At 35.6% G+C, this 18,160-nt stretch overlaps 1 protein-coding gene across 2 annotated transcripts in view; it reads right to left on the bottom strand.

The window, feature by feature from the left end:
* LOC109714142 (pseudouridine-5'-phosphate glycosidase) overlaps positions 1,949-18,160 on the bottom strand; it is a 30,177-nt gene continuing 13,965 nt past the window's right edge. For both annotated transcript variants that reach the window (XM_020238593.1, XM_020238592.1), the window contains 5 exons: positions 11,072-11,117; positions 10,765-10,885; positions 3,724-3,809; positions 3,446-3,529; positions 1,949-2,197 (listed from right to left, as the gene is read on the bottom strand). In XM_020238593.1, coding sequence (XP_020094182.1) covers positions 2,175-2,197; positions 3,446-3,529; positions 3,724-3,809; positions 10,765-10,885; positions 11,072-11,117 — 360 coding nt within the window. In that variant the 3' untranslated portion in view covers positions 1,949-2,174. The remainder of the gene's footprint in view (positions 2,198-3,445; positions 3,530-3,723; positions 3,810-10,764; positions 10,886-11,071; positions 11,118-18,160) is intronic.

Genomic DNA, 18,160 nt, shown 5'->3' with positions numbered 1-18,160 from the left:
TATTCGGCCACTTTACTCTAGCCAAACTTGGTTGAACAGTACTGGATTATCTTTCGGCTAAAACTTAAATACTTGGAGAGCTTAAGGCTTCTATCCAAGTTTCCAGAATTGGCAATACATCAGAAAAACATACTACCGAAGCTGCTATTATTAAGGCCTAGTTTCATAATGTGGTGGCAAAAAATACTATTTTTATACTACAAAAAAATTAAAAATTTAAAAAGTGCTTTCAGTCTATGCTTCTTTATATTATAAAATTGCAATTGCAACCAGCATTGAAGAATCACGTAGTCATATACTTCTCCATTGGCGGTTGTAAACTGCAGTCCTAAAGTATTGGAGAGAGAGATTATAAGTATTTTTGAATTTTTTTAAATCTTCTATAATATAAAAATAATATTTTTAACTACCACATTACCAAACTAAGCCTAAACCTAACAAAGCTACTATTACTTTCGATGAAAACAAGAAACAAACTACAACTCCAAAATTGCTAGAGAGTTGGAAGATGCATGTCCGGAAAAAGGTCCTCTATTTTTGTGTAAAGGGAGGAAGGAGGGGGAGTCTTTCCTTCATCACGTGCACAGTATTTATAGCCCTTGCACCTTGCATCCGAATCAAGCTTTTTGGATAATCTCGAATCTTAAATGAAAACAAAATTTGTGATAATTTGAGTCGAATGCCTGAAAAATCGGGATCCTAACACTAATTTCAGACGACGGAAGATATTTCGCTAATTATAATGAAATGAAGAGTTTGGAGACTTGATTGTAAAAAAATAGGTTGGAGATCAAAGTGACAAAAAGTGTAAAGATTGAGGGCGAGTGCAATTAACCCAAAATATAGGAGTAGGTGGTTGAATGAAAAACCTATGAAATTTGTGCAATTTATTTTTACTTCGTAATTTTTGTCATCAGTTCTGTGTAGAATATGAATTCAGATCCAGTAAAAATGGTGCGAGGATACAAATCATGATTTAAGGATCTCATTATCAAATTCGAAATCGATGGAAACATTTTCAGTAAATTCTACTTAAAATCGCGAAACTGAAACGATTCCAAAGTGCAAATCTTTATTTAGAAAACTACGGAATGAGGAGCTCCTCTAAATTGGTTGTTCCACCCGTAAACTTTTCATTGGAGCATACCTTTAATATTTAAAAACTCAAATCTAATAATCTAAATTGAGTTTAGCCAAACAAACTTACAATAGCTAATTGTGATCGCGTTAAATTCGGATTGACTTAAGATTTTTTTTAAAAAAAGAATAACATTTAACAAAATCCTAGACCAAACCGAAATCCAACAAATATAATTAGAGAAACCGCCAGAAGGTTTTATCACTTAATTTAATGTAATTATGGTATTGAACTTCAATTGCAGTTTTTATTGGATTATCCTAGCAAACTCCCTTTAATTCTCTAAACAGCTATGATTTTAAAAATAATGCTACATGTACACTCAAAAAGTAGATATTAATTTTACATCCTTGCAATCCAAAGATCAATATCTTATCAACCTTTTTTTTCAAAATATTAAAAATCCAAAAGGATGCATAAATTTTTCGATGAACGTGTAAAAAATTTGCACTCCACTTTTAAAAGTACAAGGAGCATTTCTCTTTTATGATAAATTCAATTGTAAAAATAAAGAAGATATGGAGAGGGGAAAAAAGGACTTGGACTCTTGAGACACAGAAATGACTCCTACAAAAGTTATTGTATTCAGAAGATAATTTAAGAAAACATTCTACAAGAACCTTAAAGACGACAAAAATTGGGAAAAAAAAAAAAAAAGGATAACAGAAAAAAAAAAAAAAGAACAAGAACCTTAACCACTTATTCGTGCCTTCCCTCCTGGATCAAGCTTAATGTCTTCACCATTGTTCAGGGGGAAGAGAGAGAGAGAGAGAGAGAGAGAGAGAGGAGAGAGAGAGAGAGCACATTCACTATGAATAATTTAGCCAGTTACTTGATCATGCTAAACTTTCATTAAAAAAGTCCAAGAAATAAAGAAAAATAAATTACATGGAATCATCTGCTGCACAAATACTGCAACAAAAATTTTCAGATCTGAACACATTTTTCTGGCACACAGTTTAAATACACTTAAATTAAAGGATTAAGATTTAAGAATAAATCTAAACTGTACAACATGTAGTCCGCATAGTGCACTCTACAATGCTGACCTTGCAAAACCTGCGAAATAAACAGCTCTGTCAATTTCAGAATATCCATATAATTTGAGAAGATGACTATGAGATTAATGATCCATGAATTTATTTCTACTGGAGGGGAATGAGAATTTGTAATGTCAGTTACTTAAGAGAAAACTGCCATATGATGTTGATTATGCTGCCAACCCAAAACTGTGCTTCAGATTAATAATCACTATAAGAAAAGAAAGTGAAAGAAAATATAAATACTTCCCGAACTATTAACATATTTGAAGCAGGTAACAGAGCTTCATTAGATCTTAGATCAGTAGCTAATCTCTTATTACTTTTAATGTCACTACATCTCTGTCAGAACTGGTCAACTAGACAGTGTTTGCAACTTTTTTGACAAAATATTTCTTTAACCTATTTGAATGTTTTGTTACTCAGACTGAATATTCCAACATGAACCAGAACTGTTTAGTTTTGACAGAATCTGATGGAATACTGAATTCAGAAATGCTGAAGGGATAGGTACTGATATCAAAACTTTTAAAGTTCAAGAATTTGTTCCGAAATGTGCTGTACTAAGCTATCATATTTGAGGAGCACAGCTTTCAAAATGCCAACTAAATCTTTGTAGGTGGTGGGATGTTAAGTTCAGTTTTCTACCGTAGTTTGTCACTGTAGCCTAGCTTCCATCTGGTGCTGCTTGTACTTACTTTTTTACTAATGAAATTGTTTTAAGCCCTCCTAAAACCCTTCAACAGAAAAATAAATAACCAAACAAAAATTGAGCCTGGAATGATTAAGATACGAATAACTCAGACCACCTATTACCAAAAAAGCGATGTCTACATCAGTTATATCACGATATCCAAATTATTTGTGAGAGTGACGAATTTTATGCACAAATCTTAAATTACAAATGCTTATCATCCTGCCATAAGCTGCAATTTGGTGTATACCTCAAGATCAATTAAGTTACCAGAAAGAAAGAAAGAAAGAAAGAAAGAAAGAGAAAATATGCATCAATAATTATTAAATTGCTTATCATCCTTTCAGAAGCAATATATTTCAGCATTATTGCATGTTGAAGCCCTTCAAAACTCAAACCCGAATAAGATTGAGATTGAGAAACTTTTATTATGCACACTATATGGTTAAAAAGTCGACTAATGATGACATGCATCCTATGACGTATTATTTACACTTATGATGTAATTCTGATTCATGAACAATTTATACAAAAGCAAGAAGCATGGTAAACTAATCTGGGTTAGCAACTCACTGTTATTTGTACTTTGTCTAAGGTGAGCAAGCGCCACCGCAATTTTTGCACCCACGAGAGCATTGTTCTTCACAAGTGCAATATCTATACTTTGTTAACGGAAAACACAACCAAAGATTATGTTGATTATTACACATAAACAAACAAAAAATTTCCTCTTAAGCACAGGTAATTTCTTATTTTACCATGAACCATTGGGTTTGGCCTGAAAGAAGATCTAAGCAAGTTTGTCAGAGAACACCAAACATGAACCAAAACCAATCAAAACTCGAGGATACTGGCCGTTAAAGATGCACCTCCAGTCAGCTCATTCACTCGGGCAAGTAAGAATGGGGTGGCTGCATTGCCTGCTACATTATTTTCCCTGAGAAACAAGCCAATTTACAATACATGTAAGAGTATTATTAACCATTTTTATGCAGCTTACATTATCTAGCACAACAAGCATAGAGGAAAATATGGTTTTCTCATGTTTAAGTAGACATTTCAGGTCGAACAAACTTGTGTAGTGATAGAATTCCAACAAAATGCAAAAGCAAGTTAAACGGGGTTTTCTGATATTTAAGTAGATGTTTCAGGTTAAACAAACATGCACAGTGATAGAATTCCAACCAAATGCAGAAGCAAGTTTTTTTTTTTAAAAAAAAAAATGAGAAGCAAGCTAGCTGCTTCATTTGATGGAGGAAATGAACTGAGCTACATAAAAGAGGAAACACAAGAAAAAAAGGAAACAGAAGAGAAAGGAAAAAGAAAATAAGAGAGGGAGTGAAAAGGTAAAGGGAGAGAGCAGAGAGACCAAAAGCTAGCTACAGTCTCTAGACCAGTCCTCCACAAGGCTGCAGATTCTTGTTAAGACATACGAGTGATTAGAGCTTCTATTTATGAAGATGGCATTATATTTCTCAAGCCAAACTGCCCACCAAGTGGCTTAGATTGAAATAAGGTCTCTCTTCCATTGAGGGAGGTCACTTTGACTGGTTCGAGTCTCTCAAAGGAATCTAACACCCTCTTTTGTCGAGGCCTGGGCAAAGACAACACTTGAGGCAACAAGTATGCAGCAGAAATAGATGCACCTAGAGAACAGGTAGTCACAGGTTTCAAATTCTACTACGCAGAGAGTGCAAGATCGATCTCCAGGCCAACCCCATTTGGCTCCTCTTCTTGAGCAACAGCGAAACAAAAACTATGATCTTCATAGGAATTTTTAGGTTCCAGATGTAAGGGCTTAGGTGGTCTCTTAATCCTCCTTCCAGACGTAGATATAGAGGGATTTAACGGAAAAAATATTAGTTCGTCGTCCACCTCCATTTAACCGAATCCGGTCTTCTAACTACTCCCTCATCATCTAACGTGTCTTTTAGGTTCTGAATTAGAGACCCGTCATTTAGGGATGAGTTGGCCAGGCCTCTGGTAATTTCATTCCATTTCCGGCCCTTACTTCCCCAGCAGTCCTAAATGTATAATTCTCTGGGCAAATCCTTGGAGATTAAGCTAAGAAAAGCAGTTCGTAGTGGCGTCTCACCGATCTATTAAACAAAGTGAAGAATATATTGGGACTCCTCTATCAAAAGCCATTTTAACATAGACACCTTCAATTTCTTTTTCGATTGACCTCCCTTCAACTTTCCATGGTTTTGATTCGAGTTATTCTCATCAACAATGGAGATTTAACAAAATCTAACAGCTTTATTAGCACTTAACCATTACATGTTAACAAAACCTACAATTTGGTTTTCTGAAAAAGCAGTTAGAGCAGTTAAATTTAATGGAATCACTGTTAAAAGTTGTTGACTATTCTTTTATAATTTTTGCATTACTTTTGTAGTTTTGTAATTTTACATTATGTTAGGGACTTTACTGTAAAAACTCCTTGATATAAATAAATCTCTTTGAGGTTAGGGAAAATTAACCCTAATCAAAATCTTAATATCAATTTCATCATGGTATCAGAGCTCAACCCGATTTAGGGTTTTTCGGAAAATAGGGAGAAGGCCCGATTAGTTCTTCCTCTTCCGATCGGATCTCTACAAGCCACAAATCTGCCTCCAGCCTCCCATCTCTTCTTCCCTTGCTGCTGTTCCTCGTCTCCACATTATTCTTCAAGAGCAGTCTAAGCAAAGCAGCATAGTGAAAGGGCGAAGCAGAGAAAGAATGAAGTTCTGGTAGATGAATCATTAGGATCTAAATAATTCGTTCCTGTTTTATATTGCTGGTTGCATCTTCATCTAGTCAAGATGTCAGAAGTTGACTCTCCCAAGACGTCAGAAGGTGACTCTGATAACAATTCGAATAGAGTTAACATAGCCCCGAAGACAAGCATCATGGTGAACGATAGTCCCTCACTGCAGATTAGCCCTATTAAACTAGATGGACAGAATTATTTGGCATGGTCTCGATCCTGTTTATTGTTTATTAAAGCTAGGGGGCTTTATGATTACATTACAGGTAGACGAAAGAGGCCGCCACAGGACGATTCTACATCTAGTCAATGGGAATCAGAAAATTCATTGATTATGTCAGGGCTATTAAATTCAATGCAACCAGCAATTGCACGAGGCTTTCTGTTTCTGGATTCTGCCTACAAAATCTGGACTGCAGTGGCTCAAACGTATTCTAAGAGAGGAAACGATGCACTAGTATATGAGCTCAGGAAAAAAATGCACGAAACGAAGCAAGGAGATGCAACTATTGCCCAATACTTTGCAGAGCTTAGCAGCTTATGGCAGGAATTAGATTATTACAAGATTTTCAAGCTGAATGCCCTGCTGATGCAGCAAAGTTTCAGAAACTGATCGAGAAGGAACGTGTTTATGACTTTCTTGCTGGCCTACAAGCAGAATTTGATCCGATAAGAGTTCAAGTTCTTGGAAGAGATCCGTTCCCTTCACTAAGGGAGGCCTACGCTTATGTTCAACAAGAAGAAAGCAGAAGGAATGTTATGATCTATCACCCAACCTTTGAAAAATCTGCATTCTCATCTACTGCAGCAAGCAAAACTATAAAAAGCATTCAAAACAAAGGAAGTGATCTCATAGATAAAGATCATCTTAAGTGTGACCATTGTGGACGAAGCAGGCACACCAAGGAGACATGTTGGAAGTTACATGGACGTCCGACGAGAGGAAGAGGAGGAAGAAGTGGAAGTGGCCGAGGCTATTGGAGATCGCAAGCGTACCAAGCGGAAGCCCCCGACACACTACATTCGGAAGGAGCTCACGTGGAGACCAAAGGCCTATCGCATGAAGAACTTCTAACACTTCGGCAACTCATGACAAAACTTGATTCGATTGAAGCTAACTCCAATTTTATTCCATCCACCACTTATGCCACCTCCACCTCTAACTTTGCTCTCTCAGGTACTATTGCTAATGCATTGCATAGTAACAATACTAGTTCTCATTCCTGGATCATTGATTCCGGTGCCTCCGACCATATGACTGGTGCATCAGATCATTTCTCATCTTACTTTCCTTCCTCAGGCAAGGATAAAGTTCGTATTGCTGATGGTTCTATGTCTGGAATTTCTGGAAAAGGTTCTATTGTTTGTGATTCTAGTTTAACGCTAAATTCTGTTCTACATGTTCCTTCTTTTCCAACCAATCTTCTCTCTATTAGTGCTATCACCAGGGACTTAAATTGTAAAGTTATTTTCTTTCCATCCTATTGTGTGTTTCAGGAACTGGGGACGGGGAAAACGATTGGCTATGGTAGAGTGCATGACGGGCTTTATCTTCTAGAGAGAGGATCGAGATTGCTTGCTGAACAACATTTTGTTTATCAAGCTGGATCAAGTACTACTTGTCAGGAGGCATATTTATGGCATCTTAGATTAGGACACTTATCTTTTCGAATAATGAAAAAAATGTTTCCTACATTTTTTGAGAAATGTGACTCAAAACAGTTAACATGTGATGCATGTGAATTTGCGAAACATACTCGTGTTGCTTTTCCTGTTAGTGATAATAAAAGTATTACTCCATTTCATATTGTGCATTCCGATGTGTGGGGACCTAGTAGGGTCGTATCTTTGAATGGCTATAGATGGTTTGTGACTTTCATTGATGATTACAGTCGTGTTACTTGGGTATATCTGTTACATAGCAAAGATGAAGTATTCTCTTGCTTTAAATCATTTCACAAGCTGGTTGATAACCAATTCAATGCAAAAATCAAAATTTTAAGGTCGGATAATGGAAGAGAGTACATAAATGGTACCTTTCAACAGTATCTAACTAATCATGGCATCATACATCAGACTAGTTGTGTCAATACACCAGCACAAAATGGAGTATTAGAAAGAAAGAATCGACACTTGTTGGAGGTTACTCGATCATTATTATTCGCTATGAATGTCCCAAAGCACTATTGGTGGGATGCTGTTTTGTTGGCAGCATACTTGATAAACAGGATGCCACTACGAGCAATTGAATTCAAGACACCATTGGAAAAGCTAGTAGGTAACTCTTCCTATATTGTCCCACCGAAAATATTTGGTTGCACATGCTTTGTACATGACCATGGAGGAAAAAAGGACAAGCTAGATCCTCGAGCATTAAAATGTATTTTCATTGGATACTCAGCAACACAGAAAAAATACAAATGCTATCATCCACCGACTAAAAGGGTGTATGTCACCATGGATGTGACCTTTAGAGAATGTGAAGCATATTACAATGCAAGTCTACATAAGGAAAAAAGGGAGAATGATGAAGAGGTGAGTGTCAAAACGCCTATTCAGCTTTGGAGCACACAACTTAATTTACAAAAAGAATTTGATGTTGAGAGCGAGGAACAAAGTGGTGATGGAACTAAAGGAAGTAAAGAAAATGTTGAAGAAGAAAATACTGAAAGTGAGAGGGAAAAACAAGAACAAATCCACATTGATAAAACTACCAGAGAGAATTGTGGAGAATGGCAAGTTTATACACGGAGAAGAAAGAAGCATAAAACCATTATGCACTCATCACCTAGCCAAACGGTGTCGTCCTCAACTCCAGTTCCAAATGCACTTCAGGAACCCAGTCAAGAACATTGTGAGTATCCTACAAATTCCTTTGTTGATCCTTCGCATTCTTCATATCCTATTATTGACCTTACTCACTCTTTTGATGATCTTGATGTTCCTATTGCTCTTCGAAAAGGTGTTCGAAATAAAAGTAAATACCCTATATCTGATTTTGTTTCTTATGCATCCTTATCACCTTCATATAGAGCTTTTGTTTCGTCCTTGTCTTCTGTGTCTATTCCACATAATTGGAAAGAGGCATTAATTGATCCAAAATGGAAAGGAGCTATGGATGAAGAAATGAGGGCACTCAAAAAGAATAATACATGGGAACTAGTTGATCTTCCAGCTGGAAAAAGGACAGTAGGATGTAAATGGGTCTTCACGGTGAAATATAAAGCTGAAGGCTCAGTGGAAAGATTCAAAGCAAGATTGGTGGCAAAAGGATTCACCCAAACATATGGGATTGATTATCAAGAGACTTTTGCTCCAGTGGCAAAATTGAATTCTGTTCGTGTCCTTCTCTCATGTGCTGCAAATTTAGGATGGGATTTACAACAATTGGATGTAAAAAATGCATTCTTACATGGAGATTTACGAGAAGAAGTATATATGGAGATGCCTCCCGGCTTTTCGACTCAGAAAAATATTGGAAAGGTCTGCAGACTAAAAAAGGCATTATATGGCCTGAAACAGTCGCCTAGAGCATGGTTTGATAGATTTTGCCAAGCAATGTTAAACTTTGAATATAAACAAAGTGATGTTGACCATACTATGTTCATCAAGAAAGACGAGCAAAATCACCATTCTTATTGTTTATGTCGATGACATAGTAATCACCGGAAATGACCCACAAGAAATGAGTAAACTGAAATGTTACTTGGCTAAGGAATTTGAGATAAAAGATCTTGGAAAGTTAAGGTACTTTCTAGGAATTGAGGTGGCGAGATCTGAGAAAGGAATTTTTATTTCTCAAAGAAAATATGTGCTGAATTTACTTCAAGAGACTGGAATGTTAGGGTGCAAACCAGTTGATTCGCCAATAGAAGTGAATCATCGGTTGCAAAGTAAAATCGGAAAAGAAGTTGACAAAGAAAGATACCAGAGGTTAGTAGGTAAATTGATATACTTATCTCACACACGACCTGACATCTCTTATGCAGTTAGTGTGGTTAGCCGGTATATGCATGACCCAAGAGTATCACATTTGGAGGCTGTTTATCGTATTCTACGATACTTGAAGTCAGCTCCAGGAAGAGGACTTCTATTTTCTAGAAATGGTCATTTGAAGATTGAATCCTTCACTGATGCTGATTGGGCTGGATCTCCAGATGATAGAAGATCAACCTCTGGATATTGTACCTTTGTTGGTGGAAATTTAGTTACTTGGAGAAGCAAAAAACAAGATGTAGTGGCCAGATCTAGTGCAGAGGCTGAATATAGAGCTATGGCTCAAGGTGTTAGTGAAATTCTATGGCTTAGAAGGTTTATGCAAGAGCTTAATATGGCAGATGAGAAACCATCAATACTATATTGTGACAATAAAGCAGCTATTAATATTGCTCACAATCCGGTACAACATGACAGAACAAAGCACATAGAGATCGATAGGAATTTTATCAAAGAGAATTTGGAAAAGGGCAGCTTACGCATTCCATTTGTGAAGTCAAGTGATCAATTAGCTGATATTCTCACTAAAGGAGTTGGTAGAGCAGTCTTCAATAACATTGTGTACAAGATGGGCATGAGAAATATCTATGCACCATCTTGAGGGGGAGTGTTGACTATTCTTTTATAATTTTTGCATTACTTTTGTAGTTTTGTAATTTTACATTATGTTAGGGACTTTACTGTAAAAACTCCTTGATATAAATAAATCTCTTTGAGGTTAGGGAAAATTAACCCTAATCAAAATCTTAATATCAATTTCATCAAAAGTAATAAAATCCCAAACTTGACTGACCAGAAAAATCAAAACAATCAAAAGTGAAGGGAGGGTCAATGTAAGAAAAACGGAGGGGATTCTATTTCAAAATAGGATATATTGAGGGATTTTCTTACATTTTTACCTAGAGAATATCCTATGTTCAGACAGATTGCTTACAAACCGAGCAGTATGTTTGAGTATGAGAAACACTCTCTATCTATACATGAAAGAACATATATATAAGAACATATGCATCACATGCATATGACATACACATTTATAATACACGTACCTAAGTTACTCATCTATATGCACATCAACATATACTCACATAGATCAAAGGGTAAATAAACAACAAAATAGAGGGAGTTTGCAGGAACGGATTACATTGCTTCCTGAACTGCCTTTTGTATTGCAGACTCTATGATATTTCCTGAAGCCGAATACTCTTTAGGAATTGGCACTGCAATTAGAATTCCAGATCCAAGTTTTAAGTTCAAGTTTGCATCTGCAGGGGCAAACAGGCAATTAGAATTCCAGATCCAAGTTTTAAATTCAAGTTTGCTTCTGCAGGGGCAAACAGGCAATTAAGTTCTATCCTTGACAGCACGAAAAGCATAACTGAGAAGCATCTGCATGCAAAGTGAAAACAAGAGGAGGAAAAACTTAAAAAAATAAATAAAAATTTACATACTTATGAGCTTAGCACTGTCCTCCGGATTATCTAGACGACAAGGCACCTGTATTCAATAGCTAGCACATCAGAACTTTTATAGCTAAACCAAACATCAAAACATCGTCAATTTATGGAAGTGAATTCAAATGGAGCATGCACCATCACAATCAGCACAAAACTCTGCGTGCTAACTGTTTTAGGTAGCTTTTCCTCATACACGCACGTGGTAGAATGTGAAAGTGGTTTCAAAATTTGGAACACTTCAACTTTTTAGCAAAATTGTTGAAAACAAAGTTGTAATATATGTACAGACATACATATATAATAGAGTATTATAAGTACGGAGCCCTCCGTACTCATAGTAATTTCGATGATAGAGCATCCGAATCTACAATCCATATTGTTCAACATTATCTAGAGTATTTGAAACTTATAAAATATAAATTTCATCATTTTTTGAAATTATAATAAAATTCATCAAGCGGACATAAAATGAACAGTTAAAATCGAACGACCTTCTAAAAGTAGAGTATCGGGTTCTTCAATTTAAGATCGGGGGTTTTGATCTTAATCTAGATAGTAAATAGAATTTTCTATAAAAAAATCAACCGATTTTGATTCTTTTACACCGTTAGACTAGCAGGTATCTCATTCCGGCCGTTAAAAATTATTTAATGTTAATATCTTTTGATCGTATGATAAATAATGTCAAAAAATTATGAAATTTGGTTTCTAAAAGTTTCAAGTTCTCTAACTCATGTTTAACAATATGGATCGTCGATTTGAAAGCTCTATCATCGAAAACGATTAATGAGTATGAATGTGATCGTACTTATATATATATATATATATATATATATAGAGAGAGAGAGAGAGAGAGAGAGAGAGAGTTGAGCTAGAATACTATCGGTAGCAAACATGCTCTGTTATTGCCAAGTTCTCGATGATGAAGCCTCCAAATCAATGATCGGTGCCGTTGAATATGATCTATGCCACTTAAAGTATCTAGAAATCAATTTTCAAATTTTTTCGGCATCATTGATCTAATGGTCAAAGGATTGCAAAATTTGTAATTCTAACGGCCAATATGAGGGTTTGCTCGTTTAACAGTGTAAAAAAGTCTAAATGAATTGAATTTTGGTTAGAAAATTCTTAGACCTATTTCAAACAAAATCTATACTCTTGATCTTGATTATAAGAATCCTATAATCACTTTTTGAAGGATATTTAGTTTTAGTCATTCATTTTTGTGTCCACTTGATTCGCCAGAGAACAATATCGAAAAAAACATAAAATTTGATTTCTAGATACTTCAAGTGGTGTAAATCATATTCAACGGTGCCGATTGTCGATTTGGGGGGCTCCATTATCGAAAATAAATTGGTACAAATAGAGCTGGTTTACTACCAATAGTATTCTAGCTCAACTCTATATATGTATCTATATATGTATGTACATAAACATATATGCATGTACATATACATACATACATACATGCATACATACATATATATATATATATATATATATATGCATGTACATATATACATACATATATATACATATATATATACTTATATATATGCATGTACATATACATACATACATATACTTATACATGTATACATATGCATGTACATATACATACATACATATACTTATACATGTATACATATAAATATATAGAGTTGAGCTGGAATACTATTAATAGTATTTGGGCTCTTTTGTTATCAATTTTTTAACCGTTAGATTTACACTTTAATCAATTCTACCCTTTAGATCATACTATTCAACCAACCAACCACCCACTCAACCCTAGGGGGACCACCAATAAACCCTAGGGGACAATTATCATCCTAACTGTACAATTTTTCATCCAAGAGTTAAAAACTCGATAGCAAAAGAGTCCCAATACTACAATTTTTCATCCAAGAGTTAAAACTCGATAGCAAAAGAGTCCCAATACTATTAATAGTATTCCAGCCCAATTATATATATATATATATAGAGTAGGGCTACTATACTCTTATGAGTATTGGACCATTCGTACTCATAAGTTGTTTTCGATGATGGGGCTTCCAAATCGATGATCCACTCAGATAAATATGATCTAGAGTATTTAAAACTTCTAAAAAATAAATTTCGTAATTTTTCAAAATCATAAGAAAGTTCATCAAGCGGGCATAAAATGAACGGTCAAAATCGAACGACGTCTTAAAAATGAATGATCGGATCCTTCAATTTAAGATTAGAGTTATTGATCTTTATCTATATAGTGAATAGAATTTTCTATCAAAAATTCAACTGATTTCGATTCTTTTACACCGTTAAACTAGCAAATATCTCATACCGGCCGTTGAAAATTGTCAATTTTGTGACCTTTTGATCTTAAGGTAAATGATGTCGAAAAATTTAAAATTTGATTTCTAGACGTTTTAAATGCTCTAGATAACGTTTAACGGTGTGGATCGTCGATTCGGAAGCTCAATCATTGAAAACAACTTATGAGTACGAGGGAGATCGTACTAATAAGAGTATAGTAGTCGGACTCTATATATATATATATATATATATATATATAGAGAGAGAGAGAGAGAGAGAGAGAGAGTTAGGCTCCTATGCTTTCGAAAGTACCGAGGCCTCCGTGCTTGTAAGTTGTTTTCGATGATGGAGCATCTAATTCGGCTATCGGCTCCGTTAGACATGATCTACGCTATTGGAACTATTTAGAAACCAAATTTCATAATTTTTTGACTTCATTTGCCCAGTGAACGAGTAGGCTCAAAATGAACGGCTAAAAATAAAAATATTACAAAAGATAGTGATAAAAGACTCAAATTTCAAATCAGAAGTATTGTTCTTGCTCTTGATGTTAAGTAGAATTTTCTATTAAAGTTTCATGTGATTTGGATTCTTCTACACAGTTGAACCTTCAAACGTGCCACATCGGCCGTTAAAGTAGTCATTGTTTAGACTCTTTGATCACTTGGTAAATGATGTCGAAAAATTATGAAATTTGGTTTCTAAATAGTTCTAATAGCGTAGATCATGCCTAACGGAGCCGATCGCCGAATCGGATGCTCCATTATCAAAACAACTTGCAAGCACAGAGGCATCCGTACTTTCGAAAGTATAGGAGACGTACTCTCTCTCTCTCTCTCTCTAGAGTTGAGCTAGAATACTATCGATAGCAAACGGGCTCCGTTGCCACCCATTTGTTTTCGATGATGGAGCCTTCAAATCGACGATCAACACCGTTGAAAATGATCTACACCACTTGAAGTGTTTAGAAATTAAATTTCATACATTTTCAATATTGTTCTCTTATCCATAAAGTGGATATAAAAATGAACGGATGAAAATGAATATTCTTTAAAAAATGATGATAGGAGTCTTGTAATCAAGATCAATAGTATAGATCTTGTTTTAAATAGTTTAAAGAATTTTCTAACAAAAATTCAATTGGTTTGGATATCTTTACGCCGTTAAATGAGAAAACGCCTCATATCGACCATTAAAATTACAAATTTTGAAACCCTTTGATCATTAGGCAAATGATGTCGAAAAGATTTGAAATTTGATTTCTAAACACTTCAAGTTCAAGTGGTATAGATCATGTTCAACAGTGCCGATCGTCGATTTGGAGGCTCTATCATCGAAAACAAATGGATGGCAATGGAGCCCGTTTGCTATCGATAGTATTCTAGCTCAACTCTATATATATATATATATATATATATAGAGTCCGGCTACTATACTCTTATGAGTACGATCGCATTCGTACTCATAAGTTGTTTTCGATGATAGAGCTTCTGAATCGACGATCTAGACCGTTAAACATTATCTAGAGCATTTAAAACTTCTAGAAATCAAATTTATAATTTTTCAATATCATTTACCTTAGGATCAATAGCTCACAAAATTGACAATTTTTAACGGTCGGTATGTGATACTTGCTAGTTTAACGGTGTTAAAGAATCGGAATAGCTTGAAATTTTGATAGAAAATTCTATTCACTACCTACATAAAGATCAATAACCCCGATCTTAAATTGAAGGATCCGATCATCCATTTTTAGGATGTCGTTCGATTTTGACCGTTCATTTTATACCCGCTTGATGGGCTTTATAATGATTTCGAAGAATTACGAAATGTATTTTCTAGAAGTTTCAAATACTCCAGATCATGTTCAACGGTGTGGATCGTCGATTCAGAAGCCCCAACATCGAAAACAACTTATGAGTACGAAGAGCTCTACACTCATAAGAGTATAGTAGCCCTACTCATATGCAATCACCGCCGGTTGAAAAGCTATGAAAAGAACTATCAAATCCATGACCTAGAGTTAGCTGTAGTGGTCTTCGCTCTCAAGTTGTGGAGACACTACTTATATGGCACGCGTTGCAATATATACACGGACCACAAAAGCCTTAAGTACATGATTGATGTTGTTGAGCCTTGGGCGGACAAGGGAGGTTCTGTCCGTTCGACGTCTGTTGGACGTACCCTAACCGACCAAATTGGCAGCTGCGGAGCGTGTCTCATATGAGTAGGGCTACTATACTCTTATGAGTATAGAGCCCTTCATACTCATAAGTTGTTTTCGATGTTGGGGCTTCCGAATCGACGATCCACACCGTTGAACATGATCTAGAGTATTTGAAACTTCTCGAAAATAAATTTCGTAATTCTTCGAAATCATTATAAAGCCCATCAAGCGGATATAAAATGAACGGTCAAAATCGAACGACATCTTGAAAATGGATGATTGGATCCTTCAATTTATGATCGGGGTTATTAATCTTTATGTAGGTAGTGAATAGAATTTTCTATCAAAATTTCAAGCTATTCCGATTCTTTTATGAGCTTTTGAGATCAGGGTTATTGATCTTTAAAAATTGTCAATTTTGTGAGCTTTTGATCGTAAGGTAAATGATATCAAAAAATTATAAAATTTAATTTCTAGAAGTTTTAAATGCTCTAAATAATGTTTAACGGTATGGATCGTCGATTCGGAAGCTCTATCATCGAAAACAACTTATGAGTACGAAGGCGATCGTACTCATAAGAGTAGTAGCCGATATATATATATATATATATATATATATATATATATATATATATATGCAAGGATGAAAGTGTCGTGGCACTGGGACGTGACGCTATTTGCCTGGCACGGTACAACACGGGCACTCTTTCGTGCCGACACGTAGTACGCTTGCATGCGATGGATACGTATGACCTCCTAATGGCACACTTTGATACAAACTTATTTTATTTTTTTGGTCCTAATAAACTCTTAATATTATTTTGAAAGGTTTAGCAAAATAATTATGAATATTGGCTATGAATAACTTACTATATTCACCAATTAATACACTAGTAAGATTTTTTATATGTAAAGTATAACTATACCTTATAGAGAATAGAAATTAAAATACAATAAAAAAATTTACAAGTACAATAATTATATAATTTTACATTTTTACAGAGATGATTGCTTAATTCTACATAGATCATCATGGTGGATCATAAAAATATGTTAGATTTATCAATAAAAATTTAGCAATAAATTATATAACAAATAAATCAAATAAATTTAAGTATCAATTGATTTAATTTAACTGTTAATTTTGTTAGTATTTTCAATCTCCCAACTCCAAAAATAGAATTTTATGTTAGATATGCCCCGAAATTTGGTTATGAAGTTCGATTTTATGCTCTGATTCGCCGAAAATTTCCCGGTGCGACAAATGTTGGAAAAACAATTTGTGAAGAAAAAGTGGATGTCTGTGCAAAAATAAGGGAAAAAAACCCACAACAGAAAAAAGGCACGATACTGTGCCGCTGCTGGGGTATCACGCTATTCCGCACGATACCCCAGCGAGTATTGCGGCACCAGGGGGTCCTACAGGACCGCCCCTGTACCGTGCCCCCATATTGAGGGCACGGTACATGCCACCCCGTGCCGTACGGGATGGGACACCACTTTAAACCTTGTATATATGTATCTGTATGTATATATGTAATTATATGTACGTATATATGTGCATGTATGTATGTATGTATGTATATGCATATATATATTCACATATATGTATGTATATATATATATAGAGAGAGAGAGAGCAGGGCTACTGTACTATTAAGAGCATAGCAGCTCTTGTGCTCCTAAATTTCTAACCATCCATCAAAATTGATGGATAGCTAGATTTTTTTCTTTTTTTTCTCTCTCTCTCTTAATTTCTCTTTCAATTTCTCCCCAGTTTCTCCTCTCACATTTTCCATCATACCTCAACCCACCTCGCACCATCAACACCTCCCTTCCAACCCCATATGCCGTCGTCGTCGCCATGCCACCTTCCCCACCCCTGCCGCCGTCGTTGCTATCGTCGCCAAATCGCCACTATCGTCGCCAAATCGCCACTATCACTACTGCTGCCACCCCTGGCAACGACAGCGGCGCCCGGTGGGGTATAAAGAGCAGGTTTAGGGTTTAGGGTGGAAAGAATGATGGTGGAGAGGCGGGGTCGATGATGGCGGAGGGCCATCGCGGATGTTGATGATGGTGGAGGGGATAGTGGATGGTGGAGAGGGATGGTGAGGGAGTGGGCTAAGAAAGAGGAGAAATTGAGATAGAGGAGAAATTGAGAGATAAATGAGAGAATAATCCCAACCATCCATCAAAATTGATGGATGGTTAGAAACTTAGAAACACAAAGGCTGTTATGCTCCTAATAGCACAGGAGCCCTGCTCATTCTATATATATATGTATGTATATATGTATATGTATATAGAGAGAGAGAGTTGAGCTGGAATGCTATTGATAGCAAACGGGCTCCGTTACCACCTATTTATTTTCGATGATGGAGCCTCCAAATTGACGATCGGCATCGTTGAATATGATCTATACCACTTGAAGTATGTAGAAATCAAATTTTAAATTTTCTCAACATTATTGGCCTAATGATCAAAGGGTTTCAAAATCTATAATTGTAATAGTCGATATGAGACGTTTCTCGTTTAACGGTGTAAAGATATCCAAATCAATTGAATTTTTATTAGAAAATTCTTTGAACTATCTAAAACAAGATCTATACTCTTGA

The sequence above is a fragment of the Ananas comosus genome, linkage group 8 (assembly GCF_001540865.1).
Source record: "Ananas comosus cultivar F153 linkage group 8, ASM154086v1, whole genome shotgun sequence".
Classification (NCBI taxonomy): domain Eukaryota; kingdom Viridiplantae; phylum Streptophyta; class Magnoliopsida; order Poales; family Bromeliaceae; genus Ananas; species Ananas comosus.
Note: the sequence above shows the minus strand (reverse complement) of the source record. Positions and strands in the feature narration are given on the sequence as shown.